Below are 17,065 nucleotides of genomic sequence, written 5' to 3' on the forward strand. Positions count from 1 at the left end.
TGCCCATCTACCTTATCTCTCGCAATGCCATCTTGTTGTTCGCTGTGGCCTTTTAATTCCAGGCAGACCATGCCAGTATAATAGTCTTGGACAAAACGTTCTTCCTGTCTGGAGAATTTCTTCCTGTCTGGGGTATTTTAGTTACTGCCCTCGAGTTTGCAAAATGTTCTTTCTCTTAACAAAAAAAAAAAAGGTATTTTTGAAAATCAGTAAGTTTCAGAGAATAGAAAGAGCTGATTAGTGTTTTGTTTTGTTTTGTTTTAAGGTATAGGGTTTTTCACTGAGATGGCAGATGTCAGATATCAACCCCAAAGATCATGGCTCAGAACACACTCTCAGCATTCCCTGGAGTTCGTTCTCTCCTCGGGTTCCAGTAGAAAATTGAATAACACACCAGCCACGAAAAATAAACAATGTCTCATCCTCAAAAGGAAACTGGGCAGGGGGCCTAAAATAATGTTTGTCTAACTCACATTCCCCCTGATTTGTGTTTTGTTTTACTCGTGTGGGACTATGTTAGGGATGTGGAGAGTCATTTGTTCCTTGTGGGGTCTACCTGCATGTGTCGTTTGCCCATGGGCTGGGTGCTGGGAAAGGACATGGATTAAATAGGGCAGGACTGATAAGTGCTCTGTGCAGTTTCGACGTGCTGGATGACATTGCAGATGACCAGCAGAAGTGAAGCTTAGAATTGTGTGATGGACAACCCCAGGTTTCTGGAAGTGCTTAGTAGTTAGTCCCCCATCTGTGTGCAGTCAATACCAAAACTGCTTCCCTAACTACTGAACCTGGCGCTTTGACTTTGGTGCCGGTGATGCACCAGGTATGCCCCAGGTAGCTTTTTTTTTTTTTTAACAGAACTTGCCTCAAGTTTATTTGTAAAAACAGCATAAGGTCCTGAACATCTGCAAATACTGTGTAGGTGTTCACACCAGTCCATCTGTCTTCACACTGGCAGACTGCGACCTTTTTTATGGGGCCTTCACAGGGGCCTGGGCAACTTTGGGAGCCTGAGCTGCAGCTGAGGCCTCTGCCTTGGCTTGAACCTTGGGCTTTGTTTTTTGGAGCCTACGACCACTGGCCATGTAGCTTCTAATCCGCTTCCCAAGCTTGGGGTGAGCAATTAAAGCCAGACGGGTGAGTTTGCGGGTGGGGCCCTTTGGCACCTTGGGCTTCACCACCTGGGGCTTCACCAGGGCCTTGATGGCCTCCTCACATGCGCTCATGGCCTTTGCATTATTTGCCTGCATCTTCTTCAGGCCTTTCTTGTTGTGCTTCTTGGCAAAGTGCATGTTCCTCAGGAACTTGGGGTCAACCCCCTTGAGAGATTCGTATCTTTGTGACCGGGGTTTCTTGATGCCGTTTCTGTGCCATTTCCGGGACTGGTTGTGTGTGGTGTGGTTCTTGGACTTGGCCATGGCTGGACGGTAATCGGCGGCTCCCGAAGCACCTGCGACCGGAAGAGAAAAGCTCCAGGTAGCTTTGTATCGTCCCTCTGCTTATGTCCCTCATCAGAAACGACTGAGTTTCAACGCCCAAGCCCACCTTCCTAGGTCCTCCGTTACACTGTCTTACCTCGGACCTGTCAACGGGGGTGAGCCTCCTACTTGTGTTCCCGGTCTGGTGCCTTTCTACCCGTCTAAACTCTGTACACTTAACTCTTTTTCAAGAACTAGTTATTCTCTCTGTTACTGTGTTATAGAATGTCTTATGTGATCAGGCATATCACCTGACACATAATCGCTTTTGTTACCTGTTTATCCTTCTAGATGTTGAAATCCTTGGGTGCAGGGTTTGCTTGTTTCTTCTCTGTCTCTCAGCTATGCATGCACAAGGATAGAGCCAGCTCAAAGCAGTCATCTGCATGTAAACTAAATAAGCATAGAAATGGTGAGATGATGCAAAGGTCACAGATGACTCTGGTAGGGTGCCTTTCATCTCTCCGTCACCTTCCCATACTGAATGAGAAGCATACCTTTCTGAGGCACGCTTGTCACTGCTGGGTGCCAAGTCTACCACACACAGTATACTGGGAGTGCTGCTGCTGTGTCTTTATGTATATATGTATATATGTCTTTATAATGTGTATATATATATATAATGTATATATGTATATATGTCTTTATAATGTGTATATATATAATGTATATATGTATATATGTCTTTATAATGTGTATATATATATATAATGTATATATGTATATATGTCTTTATAATGTGTATATATATAATGTATATATGTATATATGTCTTTATAATGTGTATATATATATAATGTATGTATGTATATATGTCTTTATAATGTGACTGGCTCACATTATAGTTAACAGTGAGCTTGTATAAATGCTCTGTGTGCTTTGAGGGGGAAGCACATTCTTTGAATTGTTGGGTATAAATTTCCTTTCCTTTGTCATCTATTAACAACAGCTGTTTATCAGTTTTAGTAAATAAATGTTGAATTCGTAATGGTAGTATTGTCAACTTTTTCTTACAATTTTTTCCATATTTATTTTAGATTTTTGAAATTGTATTGTCATATACATGTAAACTCAAAGTAGTTATGTCTTTCTAGTAAAACATACTAATGTTATGCCCTTTTATGACTAAATACACAAATAGGCGTGTCTGGCTTATTGGGTTCACTGGGCTAGTCGCATTTTTGAGGTACATCTTTTTGGCTCCAATATTTCTTTGACATTGTTTTTTCAGTGTGTTTCTTGTAAATATTTGTAAAATACCATCTGCAAATCTTTTTCCTCTGAGTAGGTCATTAGAGAATCACAAATATTTTACATGTGTTCACTGGTTTTCTTACTTTTTTTTTTTTTTTTACTTTTTATTGGCTTGATCAAATCTGTGTGTCATTTTCCTCTGTGGATATTTTCTTAATATATGGAATCTATGCCTTGCTTTTCTATGTACTCAAAAAGAAAAAAAGAAAGAAAAAGAAAACCACTTTGTCTCTAGTTATTTAGAACATCCTCAGTTAATAAAAAGTTCTTCCTACATCTCCCAAAATATAAAGACGATGCAGTGACTCAACTCTTGCTCACGTTCAGTCCTTTTCATTTGCGACCTGCTTCTGAATCCCTGAAACTAACTTTTTTAGTGTTGATGTTGTCTGCAGATAGAACCAAGAGACTGGCTCGTTTTCTTTACCGCACTTACCACTGCATCTGGAGTCACATTCCTTTCTCTATTTCTGCAACTCAGGGAAGCATATCCTTTGTTTCTTTGCATGAGGCTTGAAAGTGCTTCTTGTCCGTCAGAAAAAAATCATTATCTTACTACCCTTCTCCATAATTAAGTGGGTATCAAAGTTAGGCTCACGATGTGATGGAGTTATTCTATGATGTATAATCTCATTTTTTGCTGAAGAAAAAGCCTGTCTTCACCTTAATTGTTGTCCCATTCCAAGCAAGTGTCATGTCTTCAAGGCTCAGGTTTGAACAGCGTTACCACTTTCTCTGCGGTGACAGATTGCTTTTATGTACTTGGTTTGAAACTCATTTCATGTTTCTTAAGATGATGTTTTTGTGCCTTTTACTAATTCTGGAAAATCTTAAATATTCTTCTCTTTGAGTATTGCATACGTCCATTTCCACTACTTAACCATTTGGCGGCTCCTCGGGATCACCATGCCTTTGTGTATATTTGCCTATTCTGCATCTACAGTGACTTATCAGTCCCACTAACAGTTCACTGTGTCCTGGTGTCTTTCAAAGCACTGTCTCTCGAGCCCACAACTCCTGTGTCCTGTCTTTTCTTCCTTAGCAGCATCATAGCCAAGCTTTTTTCTGTAGTACTGGGGACCAAACCTAAGACTTCGAGCTCTGACACTGAGCCGCATCTTGAGACCCCTTTCCTTTTCATATTTTAGTTCTTGCCATGCTTTTGTTTTTACTGTAATTTTTTTATTCTTGAGACATTTATATGTGTATAAAATGAAATATGACCATATAAACCCCTTACCGAGGAGTTATTGGCAGTTGGTGACTGTCCAGAGTGAGAGGGTCATTGTTTTTTGAGGGCATGGCCACTGGTAGGTTTCCCATGACCCCATGATGGATGGCTCTATACCCGTGCACATATGGATAGAACTAATTGAATGAAGTGGGTTTGTTTTTGCTTTTTGAGATAGTCTTTCTGTTGCCCAGATGGACCTTCAACTTTCAGTCCCCTTTCCTTAGCTTCCCTGAACTACCAAGCCTGACTAGCCAAGCTCCTTCATGGGTTTTCCTACATTTTTCTCTAGTTCACTATCCCCCACTTATTCAGTTCAGGTTGAACCTTAAGTCTGTGTTCAATCTCCAAAGAAACCATTCCTGACAAGGTTTCCAGTGGCTTCCCTGTACCCAAATCAACATCTAAGTACATTCCTACTAGGGTGTCCTACTAGGTTTCCAGCATGTGTAGTTGAGCAAAGGAGTCTGATGGGCTGCTCCTTCCTCAAGAGTATCAGGTCAGCTGTTTCCCTTAGGGACCGCTCACCTTCCCAAACTGTGACAATATTTGTTGTTTTGGTTGGTTTGTTTGTCTGTTTGCTAAGAATAGTATTCTTAAAAAGTAGTAATACATTGATCCTACTTTGTTAAAAATATTGTCTAGCTTAGCTTAGCTTTAAAGAAGTTTTGCTAGGACTATGTAAAAACCTAGAACTTTTTTACATAGATTCATGTTCTCCTCGATACACTGTCTGTATGGTTTTCAGCTCATCTTTGCCAGGTTCGCTAGCAAGAACTCTCCTACTTCCGTTTTTGAACTTCCTCGGTGCTGGAGAACAGTTTTTTTTTTTTTTTTTTGCGTTGTGTTATGCTGTGCTCTGTTGTGTTGATTCACAGATTTATGCGTGGTCCTGCACCTGAATAACCTAAGCTAAAACCATCCTTACTTTGTAGCATTTGGAATACTTAAGAGCTGGTTGAGATACTGAACGGTAAGACTAGCACTTTGACCAGCCAGAAAGCCTTCCAACTTAGTCATCTGAAAGCCATGGCAGGGCTGGTTGAATATAGTTCCTGTCCCTCGGGAAAGCCACTTCGTGGGCTCGTAAGCCTGCATTTTTCGCCAACTCCTTTACTTTTTTAAATGCCTTTTTCTGGAAGTGGCTCAAAGCCTTGGAACCTTTTAATTATCTCATAACCATGGCTTATTTATATCTGACTGGAAATTCTACACCTGAATGGAGCAACTTCAGTCAAGAGGACACAGTAATTGAGTTCTTCTGCCCAAAACAACTTGCTGAGCTAAATGCAGGATGGAGCAACCTACCCACCGGCTTAGGCTATCTTGGGTTTGCACTCCTAGAGCCTTGTTTGGGGTGTGATAGTCTCGTTCCATCTCTGTATATTTCTGTGGTCTCACTCTTTTCCCCACATTCTGCCTGTGCCGGTTTATGCCGGATCCATGAAGAATTTCAAAGATCAGAGTCTGTCTGTTTCTTTCAGAACAGTATGCAACTCTGCCTTAATGGACCAAAAAAGGCCCAGGGCCAGAGCGCTGCTGCCGAGGCTCTGCGTCAGGTTCGGTGCCTTCAGGTGACTGAACATTCTGTGCTCTTCTGTCTGCCCCGCAGGTGCACACGTTCCGAGGCCCACACTGGTGTGAATACTGTGCCAATTTCATGTGGGGGCTCATCGCCCAAGGAGTCCGCTGTTCAGGTAGACACAAAACTTTGTCCTCTTCTAGTTACATAAAGTGCCACCTTGTTGAGTGGGAAGCAGCCTTCAGAGCTAGGGACTGTTGTTGGATGAACTCAGAAGTCTAGCTTGTCTGAACGTAAGAGAGAGTCACCAAACAGGTACACTTCCTTAAAATGTACCTGCCTCCCCAAATGGGCCGCAGCCCTTAAGAGAAAATGATTTAATAGATTTTAATGAAACTGCCTAGATTTCGAAAATCCATTTTATTATATATCTTTCCTATCCCATTTTAGTTTAGCAGACAGGACATAAAAAAAGAACAGTGGTGAGTGCTGTATTTGCCGCAAACACTAGACCCAACATCACCATGCCCTGCACCCTCACCAGCAGAGCCAACGGAAGATATGGTTATCTCCTAGTAAATGAAAAAGAGATGGAGTCTTAGAGGCGACGCCAGATGCTAGGTGGTGAAACATCCGTTTAAAAGCAGCAGCAGTCCAGAGCTCACATCCAGTTCTTTGCCATCAAGTTGACAGTGAAATTATGTCCATTAAATAATTTAAGAGTTAAATTTAAAAATAATTTCAATGTTTTACTTCCTCCTTTGAGAATTTCATACAGTGTGCTTTGATCAAATACATCTTGCTTTCACACACTTCAAAGTAGTTTGAACCCGGGGTCTAGTTTCCCAACTAGAACTGTATGCGAACCCCAGCTGCAAATGTCATGGGACGCATCTTCTTTAAGAGACACTGAACAAAATGCGAAGGGCTGCCAAACCAGCATGTTAGCTGGGCTTCCCCGCTCACCCTGCCATGCTTTTCCTGGCACACACTGGCGCTGAGAGCAAGAGCAGCTGCCTCTGGGGTTGACTGGAATACCACAGATTCTGTGGCTGCTTGCCTCCTTCCTAGGACATGATGAATAGAATCAGCTGGTGACTCCCACTGAGGGGTGCCTCTTTCCGTGGTACCCATTTAGCTCATGGGATCACGTATCCTCTGCCTTCCTTTCTGCCTGGAAGGTGCCTTGTTAATGTCCCTTCTGTAAGCACAGCCACTCCATGTCAGTGCCTAACTGCTGTGTGAGGAATTCTAGCTTCCCATCCTGAGTCCTGAGGCAGGTGACAAACCCACATCAGAAACAACCTCTCCAGAATGTTCTGCTGAACACAGAACAGACCCGCATCCCACAGCTCCCACAGGCATCCCACAGCTCCAGGCCTGAGTGCGGGGATCCACCACGTGAATTACTCTGTGCTTTGCTTGTTAGTTAGGGCTGTCAGATTGTACATACCAAAATATCCCTTGCCACAGATATTATCCAGTTTCTGCAGGAAATTGGTCCAAAGTCAATATTATGGAAACAGGAGTCTGGACTCCAGTTAGCTGTAATCAGCGACTTTCTCTAGGGTGGAGGAGTTCTGAGATTGTTTTGTTTGTTTCTGTTTCTATTTTGTTTGAAAGGAAACATAATGTAAGGTTATAGTGTAAGTTGTCTCCAGTGGTTACTTTTGATCTAATATTTCCCTGAAGAACAGGAAGACTAGACACTGGCCATGGATAGTCAAGGGAGTCCCCACAGGCCTCAGTTCTCCACAATGTAGTTTTTTTTAATGGTCCAGATTTTAAATTTGCTTTAAGCATCCTAATTTTCATAGGATCTGTATTCTACGTAGTTAAACTAAATGTCTTAAAGTTTGTAAGAAAATTAAGCACAGAATTGCCACGTAATCCTAACATTTAAAGGCAGTGTCTGCACCAGACACTTGCAGGCCTGTGCTTGAGCAGCATTGTTCATCATGGATGAAAGATGGATAGAACCCAACCCCACTGACGGACAAACAGATAACACCGCATAGGCACACAATGGAGTGTTCGTCAGTCTTATAAAAGACATGGAAAACCAAGCAAAGTGCAAAGGAATGCATCTGTTAGAATCTAGGTAGGACTCCACGGGCTGTCACTGCCAGTGAGTGAGTCTAGGGTGCGTGTGTGTATGTGTGTGTGTGTGTGTGTGTGTGTGTTTACTGTTTGGTGGGCATCAGGTTGGAGTGCTGCCGGAACACACAGGCTTTCATAGCAGGTGGCGGCAGTAGCTATATATGACAGTGGTTTTAATGCCACTTAACTCTGCACTTGAAAACGCAGAAGCAGCTGGGTATCTGTGAGATAGAGGCCAGCCTGCCTATGTCGCAAGTTCTAGGTCAGTCAGCGATACACAGTGAGACCTTGTCTGCAATAAATAAACAAACAAATAGATATAGTTAAGTTAAATGATTATTAAATTATTTAAAATAAATTTTAATTTTAAGAAATTAAATATAAATAAATTATAATTCAGTGGTTAAAATTGTAAATATATCTTATGTCTATTTTGCTACAATTTAACAAAAACAAAATTTTAATTGAAGTCTGTAAGATGCAATAAAATTCCCTAACGGAAGAACAGCCGGGCAGGCCCCATGTCTCCTCTCTCTGTACCTGCATGCTTTATTCTCGCAGTGCTGGCCCGCGCTAGATCGGAGGCACTAGCCTCTGTTTGACCTTCATGATCCCCCAGTGCTGGTGTAATCCCCACCTTATAAACCAGGATCCCAGGAAGAAAACCAGTTCTAGCTAGCTCAGTCCAAATTTAAATTTACACCCGCTCAGTAGCTCCATCAAAATGAAACTGACTTGTGCATGGATTTAGTTGAATTTCACATTCTGATTAAGGTAAGACGGTTAGAACTTTTCCTTCGAAAGGGAGAGCAGAGAACTGAGCCCAGGACTATTACCTGGGAATCAACGTTGGTGACTGCACAGGCGTCAGCACGCGTCAGACCTCCGCTGTGGTTAACACTATTCTTATAAGCAACTGGCCACAATATTCATTATTGTGCATGCACAATAATGTGTACGTATAGAAATACCATTTTTATACCTAGGAGAAACAATGAGAAGACATTTTAAGTACCGAGCACATTCACAGTGAGCAACTTGGTCATTAAACTTTCATTTTTCCAGAAGGCAAACTGTGTCACGTAATTGTGGAGAAAGTTCGTTGGTGGATACCAGCTGCTAACAAGGCTTTTAATTTGTGCATTGAACTTAAAAGCACCTTTGCAGCTTTGGCTCTGGATATAAGCTTTATAAATAATTACTGTAATCATCATATTACAAGGCCTTGTCGTCAAATATCAGCTCTCGGGTACTGTACTGGACGGAGTACAGGGCAGCGTTACTTCCACTCTGTCACAGTACAGCAAGCAGAATAGGAATGGCTCACTCTAGCTTCCAGCAAGAAGGATGGAAAACTGCAGGCTGAACTTCTGGAAGGGCAGGGTGCAAATCAAAGAGCAGACAGTCCAGCCGACAGATTATTCTGTATCCTACAAAAGAGCATCCGGGATTTAAAGGCATGGCCTAGAATGAGCCTCCGTGCCCTTAATGAGAATCTGTGCCCCAAAGATCACTGTGGACTCCTCAGGAACCCCAGTCTAAAGAGAAAAGGCCTATTAGCACACTGACCATCTCAGCTAGGTGTTCTGCTCTTTGGGTCTATGAAACAGAAGCAGTCATAAGGACAGTTCAGTCATATAAAACTTCATAGTCAGAATGAATCTTGTGCTCATCTAGTGGGAAGTACCATCTTCTGATGGGATGAATGTTCCAGGAAAGATATCAAACCCTTGGGTGCTATAATATGTATTTTGGCAGCAAATAATTTGTCCTGGGATTTGACAAAAGGACCCAACGAGGCTAATGTGGCTTCTTTGTTCACAGATTGTGGGTTGAATGTACACAAACAGTGTTCCAAGCATGTCCCCAATGACTGCCAACCTGATCTCAAGAGGATCAAGAAAGTGTACTGCTGTGACCTCACCACACTCGTAAAAGCTCACAATACTCAGAGGCCCATGGTAGTAGACATCTGTATTCGGGAAATTGAAGCGAGAGGTTTGTAAAATACTATCATTATATTATTATATTATACTTACTATATTACATTGATTTTCATTTTCATTGAGGAAACCGACTCACTTTACTGCCCCTGTTACGACAGACTTTTACACACACACAAACACACATACAGCTAAATATACTTAGCCAACCAATATCATTAGTTTCCATTCCTATAGAAGTCATGCTTGTCCCCATTCTGCAAATGTTTACTGAGCGTTTAAATACGTTAAATAGATGTTGATGATATGAAAGTCTTCGTTCTCAACCTCAAGATGGTAGATTGGAGAATCAGAGGGACAGAGAAACACAACACTGTTTCCAAAGCAGCACAGCTCACAGAGAAGGATGTCTTTACCCTATCTGAGTTCTTTCAACAAGGAATTTGCTCCCTCTTTGGAAATGCTTCCTCTTCTGTAAAGTGAGTGGAATCAGTTGTACCCTAGAAGGTGGTGCTGAGAATCAAAACAAGACTACCCATATGAGGGACTTATCCAGTGCCCAACATCCAGGGCACACGGTGTGCTGGTTCCTTCCACTCTTCCTGCATGACCAGCTGTAATAGTTACAACTGTCATTGCTGTAACAATACCAGACAGGAGCAACTGGAGAAAGGAAGCATTTATTGGGCTCACACTTTGAGAGTACAGTTCATCACAAGAAGGCATAGCAGGAGAAATGGGGGGTGACTGGTCACATTGTATCTACAGTAAACAAAACAAAAGAGATGAGCGGCCACTACAGTGGATGTTGTTTCGAAACCAAGTGTTCCGTTAGAGTGGGGAGATAAGAAAACAAATCCTGGAAGGCTGGCGGGCAGCCTCTGCTGCTCTTCCAACCCCAGCCCATCTCTCAGGACAGCCTCCAGTCATCAGCTTCTGAGGGGGGGCTCCCTAGATGTTCTCTCCCCTCTATAAACAGGACTGTACATCCACCACTGTGTCCTGTAAACGGCTGTGACCAACCTCTTTGGCAATGCCTGTACCCAACCAGAACAGAGTGGCACCCAAGTTTTGTCTTGCGGGTCACTTCCAGTGTTAGTTTCAACAGTGGGTGCTGAACACAGATGAACTGAGCACGTCTGCTGTGAGCAGGTAGAGCCAAAATTAAGCAAGCGTGCCTACCACGAGAGAGCAGAGCTAGGATTCAACATGGCTGCCGTGAGGGAGCCGAGTCTCGTGAGCTTGCACATGGCTGCCGTGGTTACGGGAAAAGAGCAGAGTCACCCATCCCTTGTATTCAGTACAGACCCTCACATATGGCAGATATTACAGTATTACATAGGCCTTGAAAGAAAACTTGAAAGCCAGGAATGTACATTAGTTATCAAGAGTTAGACAGACTATATAGTTCACTCCTTTTTGCTGTAGCTCGGTTTTGACACCAGTTCAATTTTATATATGGAGTCTGATCCTCTAATCCTTCTGCTACTTGGATCTTATATGTCACCCACTGGGTAGGAGAGCAAGCTAGGTTTTAGCATGTGTTTAACACATCAGTATACTCAAGAGGGCAAAAAATATGTTCTCTTTCTTACAGTGATTAAGTTTTCAAACTATTAAATGGAATTTAACTTTACCATATCTATTTATATGAGTAATGCTTGATTTCAAGCATGCTTGGTAGGTTAGCATACTGTCTCACTTATGATTAAACACAAGAGGCTATACAATTTAGTTTTCTCCAAGGGTAGCTATGTACAGTACACCACACGGCTGAATGAGATGCCAGGGAGAAAGCCGAGCTCTGCCTGCATTGGTGAAATAAGTGTGAGGAAGTCTGATGACCAAAGGTAGTTAGAGAGAATCTTAGATCTCAGCTCACTGTGCACCCAGGCAGGAGGAAGACCCAGACTCCACTGAGAAGCCCATCTCCAACAAGCAGATGAAGACAGACTCAAGTGAAGCTTGGTGGGAAAAAAATCCAGGTTCTTGAGCAGTAGAGCAGAATGCATCATCGATCAGGTCACTAACCAAATCTGCACAGTTCCTGCCAGCACTCAGTGCGGGTAGAAAATTAGAATGGCTTTTTACATGCCGTGGGACCCCAAAATTAAAGTCCTCCCCATCTCTCCTGCTCTCCCCTGCCCTGCAGGATTGAAGTCAGAAGGGATCTACAGAGTCTCTGGGTTCACAGAACACATCGAAGATGTCAAGATGGCATTTGACAGAGGTGAGTGTGAACTGTCTTTAATGCTGCCTGACTTATCCTGACCATCAGTGAAGCAACAAGAGCTCACTAACAGCGGAAGTGGGGTCTGGGAACTAATGAGAGTCGTTCTTCAGAAATCGGAAGAACCGTTCTTTAACATTCTTCTGGGAGAAGTGTTTCGGTAGACAGGTAACCCCGGAAGGAAGAGTGTGAGAAAGATTTGAGTGGGAAGCCTGTCCACAGACTATCACAGAATGCTGTCTGCATTCTCATTTCAGGGTCTTAGAGAGAGCTTTTCTCTCCGGATTCCAGAGAAGGGAGCTGGGGATGAAAGCATAGGTTCAGGAGATAAGTTCTTTGTTCTTTAGGGACACACACTGTCCAGGAGCCTTGGCTCTAACCATCATATTGTTCAATAGTCTGTCATATCTGCTATGCATTTAATGTCTTGGTTTGTGCTTTTAGTTATTTATGGCTTCTTTAAAAACTTAGAACCATTTGCTAAGGCATTTATGCTTTTAATTATCCATATACAGCAGGTTAATACTCTCTACAATCGAACAATATTTTTCCAAAAAGAAATCTCATGACCTGTGTTAGGTGAAATAGATGGATACTAATAGTAAAATTTTAGAGTTAAAAAAATGACTTAAGGACCAGCAAGATGGCTCAGTGAGCACTTGCCACCAAGCCTTACAACCTTACAATACTCTACACCCACAAGATGGAGGAGATAAGCGACTCCTTCAGGTTGTTTTCTGACTGCTGTGTGTGTGCCATGACACAGATAGGCCCCCTAAAAATAAATGTATTTTTAAAAACATATATAATGCTTCAGAGTGCCCGGAAGATGGCTTAGCAAGCAAGAGCACTTGGTGAGTGAGCATGAGAATCTGAGTTCAAATCTCCAGAACCCACGTAAAGATGTAGGTATGGTCTCGTGTGTGCCTGTAACCTCAGCACTGTGGGGTTGGAGATAGGAGGATAGGTGGGTCTTGGTGGCCACCACTGTCATTCCTGGTTCCATGTGTGCACACAAGAGACATGTACATACACTTTACACACATACCACATACATAGACACACACATATGCACACACAGATGCCTTGAGAATGATCATAGCAATTAACAAGAAATGTCCTTGTACCTGTGCTATGTGTAGGAAGGGTCAGATTTAAAGAAGCTTCAGTGAGCCTGAAACCAAAGATAACATCTTCTAGTGCAAGGCTAAAAAATACTGGCAAAGATAACATAGAGGTTAGAAAAAGATTATCTGGCCACAGAATAATGGGTTTCCTTATGGCATTTCATGCATGTGGACCATCGTATGTCACTTCATACTAGAGTGTTGCTCTGTAATGAAGTGGTCTGCCTACAATAGGGAGTTACTGTGATCAGTGTGTAGTAATAAGGGCGGCGGGGCTGCGTCCCCAGCACCCCAGCCGCCTGGCTAGCTTATGCCCTAAATAACAGCACACAAATTGTATTCATTTAATCACTGCTTGGCCCATTTCTATCTAGCCTCTTCTCGGCTAACTCTCACACCTGGACTAGCCCATTTCTAATATTCTATGTAGCACAGCTAGGTGCGCTTACCGGGAAGATTCTAGCCTAAGTCCATCCTGGGTCGGAGCTTCATCGCGTGCATCTTCCCTGGAGCGGGGAGCATGGCGTCTCTCTGAGGCGTCTGTTCCTGAGAGGAGAGCTGTGGAGTCTGAGCTCACTTCCTCTTCCTCCCAGCGTTCTGTTCTGTTTACTCCTCCCACCTATCTTCTAACCAATGAGGGCCAAGCAGTTTCTTTTTATTTAACCAATGACCTTCCTCCATCATCAGTGTCTGTTGGCTCATTAGCAGGGACTGGAACCCAGAGAAGCTCTTGATCCATCCTGCTGTACTCTTGTCTGTCCTCCCTCTTCACCACCATGCCGCCCTCGCAGGGGTCCTTTCTGTCACCCCAGGCTCCTGACATTAAGAGCTGAGATTCTGGGACTTGCCAGAACACATTCAATGCTGGCTCTCCTTTCTCTGTAGCTGCTTTGACTTGGTGAATTAAGATCTCATTGAGACGTGGACCATTCCCTGTTTTGCAGATGGTGAGAAGGCTGATATCTCTGCTAACATCTACCCAGACATAAACATCATCACCGGAGCCCTGAAACTGTACTTCAGAGACTTACCGATCCCTGTCATCACATATGACACCTATTCCAAATTTATAGAGGCAGCGAGTAAGTATGGAGGACTACAGGCCTTTTATTCTGAGGAAAATTAAAGCTCAGATCTTTTTCCAAGATTTTCGTGAGCACTGGAGTAACAAAACAGGAGGAATTTAGATCCTGAGATGCGTGGGCGAGAAGCTGAGCCTTCTCTAAGGAACTTTCTTTGACTTTGTGGAATATTAAATATCTTCAAAGTTTTAGTATATATGTTAATGCCTGACAGGAGGAAGCAAGGGCATGTTGAGATCTGTCTTAATTGGGGTTTCTATTGCTGTGAAGAGAAACCATGACCATGGCAAACACTTAGAAAGGAAAAACATTTAATTGTGGTGAGTTGCTTACAGTTCAGAGGTTCAGTCCATTATCATCATGGTGGGAGCGTGGTGGGAGCAGGCAGAGAGTATTTGAGAGTCCTACATCTTGCAAGCAACAGGAAGTTGATTGACAAACTCGATGGTATTCTGAGTATAGGAGAACTCAAAGCCGGCCCTCACAGTGATACACTTCCTCCAACAGGGCCACACCCACTCCAATGAAACCACAACTCCTGATAATGCCACTCCCTGAGATTAGGGGGGCTAAATATATCCTGTGGAGGCCAGTTACATTCAAACCACCACAAGATCCATGCCCAGTGTCCTTTCCAGTTGAGCTGTGGTCTTGCCCCTAGCAAGACCATTCCTTCCTGGGTTCTGGTCTCAGATAGAGAAGGTTCTAGCAGCAGAGTGTTTCTGTCCCAGGATAACAGAAGGGCTTTCCTTGAGTTCCTGCCAATACCTATCAGTGGCCCCAAGTTCACACACTCTTCCTTCCATTGTTAACATGCCTAGTATCTGCTTCCTAGCCTGGGCTGCCCATGAGGTTAACCCTTGCCATGCCTTTGTGAATGTGCCTTTATTGATGGCATTGTTGATTGGCTCATCTGCCAATGTCCTGAGTTGAAAAATGTATTTGGAGGCATGGGAAGGAAAGAGCCATTGGACAGCTTCAAGGGCACACTAACACACAATACAGAAGAAATTAGAGCTTTGGTAGATTTAACAAGTTCAGGCCTCAGAAGTGTATCAGAAACTGTGTATGTGCCCCCAGAATTAGGAATCCTATAGTACACTTGTTCCCTGGATGGTGAGCGCAAAAGCCACTTATTTTACAGATGTTGATTTGAACATACAGTACTCAGCCTCAGCTCTTTCTGGAATGAGACGGGACACAAAGAAGCTGAGTGAAAGAATATATGAGATTGTATGAATTTGTCAGATGCCTTATTTGCAACGAAAACAAAGCAGACTTCTCATCGCCCTTCTGGACTGCTGGTATCTAATGTGGTTGATTTTGTGTTCTTTATAGAAATCTCCAATGCAGATGAGAGGCTGGAAGCCGTCCATGAGGTCCTGATGCTGCTGCCTCCTGCTCACTATGAGACCCTGCGATACCTGATGATCCACCTCAAAAAGTAGGCCAACATCTCCATGCCTGACCTCCCCGATCTACCCAGGGTGGGAAGGCATTAGGGCACCCCACTGCAAGTACACAGAGCAGCTCTTGGTGTGGTACGGATTCTAGAAACTGGGACTGGAGATGCCTAAGGAATGCAGCTCTGTTCCCTCGAAAGGCGCCTCTGTCTCCTCCTCTTGTCCCACTGCCAAGTCTAGCTATCAGCATGAGATGCAGCCTTGGCTTCCTCTGGACCACACTTCTGTGTGCTGCCCTGGGGACATACTCCCAGGAGATTGTACCTCAATGATGCCGATTTCTTAGTCACAGATGATTTTTCAGCACCACTGTCCCCTCCAAAAAAGCAAAGGTTTCACTCTGTAGTGCTGGTCTCTTCTTAATCACAGCTGATTCTTCAGTCCCAGGTGACCAGAACCCCAATTTCAACTACTCTATGGACAATCTTTGCTTCCTTCTGAAACTTCACGAGCCAGGCCTCCATGTCTGTGCTGTTCTCAACGTTCTTAATCTCCCAAGAGCACACAGAGCACCCATTAGACTCTGCGCACTGATGGCTTTCCCAGCCCAAAGTTCCAAACACTCCACAGACCTCAGAAAAACAGCATGGTCAGGTCTGTTACGACAGCCATCCTTTCTTGGGTACTCACTTCTGTCCTTGTTAGGTTTCTGTTGCTGTGATAAAGACCATGAGCAAAAGCAACGAGGGGAGAAAAGGGTTTATGTGGCTAGCATTTCTATTTCATTGTCCAGCACTGAGAAAAGTCAGGGCAGGAACCTGGAGGTAGGACCTAAAGCAGAGGCCATAGAGGAACTCCACTTACTGGTTTGTTCTACACGGCGCCCTCGCACTATTTACCACTATTTACTGATGCAATGGAGGACCCCCTGTTCAGGGATGGTACCACCCACAGCGGGATGGGCCCTCCCATGTCAATCATCAATCAAGAAAATGCCCCATAGGCCAATCTGATGGAGACCTTTTCTCAGTTGGGGTCCCTCTTCCCAGAGTGAAGAGCGGCCTCTCTCCTGCTTGTTTTTTGAGCTCTGCAACATGAAAATGATTCAAACTGAATTGACCAAAAATAACATTAAGTGGCTAATTTGAATCTACTTCAAAGAAACAGAGAGCAAGGGATTTTTTCTCTGCAAAACCTAAACACGTTTTTAACACAGTATGTTATGTCTTATAGAACCTACTCCTTTTTATCTATGATGAACACTCTTAAAAGAGTAAATTCCTGAAGGCAAGAACCTAGAAGATCATCATTCATTCCGCAAAGAAACCAGTAAAGCAACTTGAGGACTTAGATTTCATCTTTAAAACCTCTTTGCTTCTTTTCTGGATGCTGGTCCAACAATAATGACTGCTCTGTACCTCATCCTCTGGGAACTAGGCATAATAAACAATTGCCCTCTAGTCTGGCCACATTCCAGCCATTCTCCTGCCCTGTGACAATAGCCAGGGTCTTCCTAAACACATAGCAGCCTGTTCTACAAACAGTCTTTCTCCTGTGGTACCAATCCACATTCAGCCCCCTCTCCAGCATGAAGACCAGTACGAAGCGGTGACAAAAACCAGACTTCCCTATGAGGAAGGCCATGGGTCGGCTAGTGACCTCCTGCCCCTTCAAACTGTTGTCGCCTGAATAACA

The 17,065-nt window shown here is 43.5% G+C and overlaps 1 protein-coding gene across 1 annotated transcript in view; it reads left to right on the forward strand.

The window, feature by feature from the left end:
- Window positions 1–17,065, forward strand: part of Chn2 (chimerin 2) — a 279,371-nt gene that overhangs the window by 260,234 nt on the left and 2,072 nt on the right. Inside the window, exons 8-12 of the mRNA XM_075955097.1 lie at window positions 5,576–5,660; window positions 9,410–9,583; window positions 11,681–11,758; window positions 13,830–13,967; window positions 15,306–15,411. Of these exons, the coding sequence (XP_075811212.1) occupies window positions 5,576–5,660; window positions 9,410–9,583; window positions 11,681–11,758; window positions 13,830–13,967; window positions 15,306–15,411 (581 nt within the window). The remainder of the gene's footprint in view (window positions 1–5,575; window positions 5,661–9,409; window positions 9,584–11,680; window positions 11,759–13,829; window positions 13,968–15,305; window positions 15,412–17,065) is intronic.

Source organism: Microtus pennsylvanicus, chromosome 21 (assembly GCF_037038515.1).
Source record: "Microtus pennsylvanicus isolate mMicPen1 chromosome 21, mMicPen1.hap1, whole genome shotgun sequence".
Classification (NCBI taxonomy): domain Eukaryota; kingdom Metazoa; phylum Chordata; class Mammalia; order Rodentia; family Cricetidae; genus Microtus; species Microtus pennsylvanicus.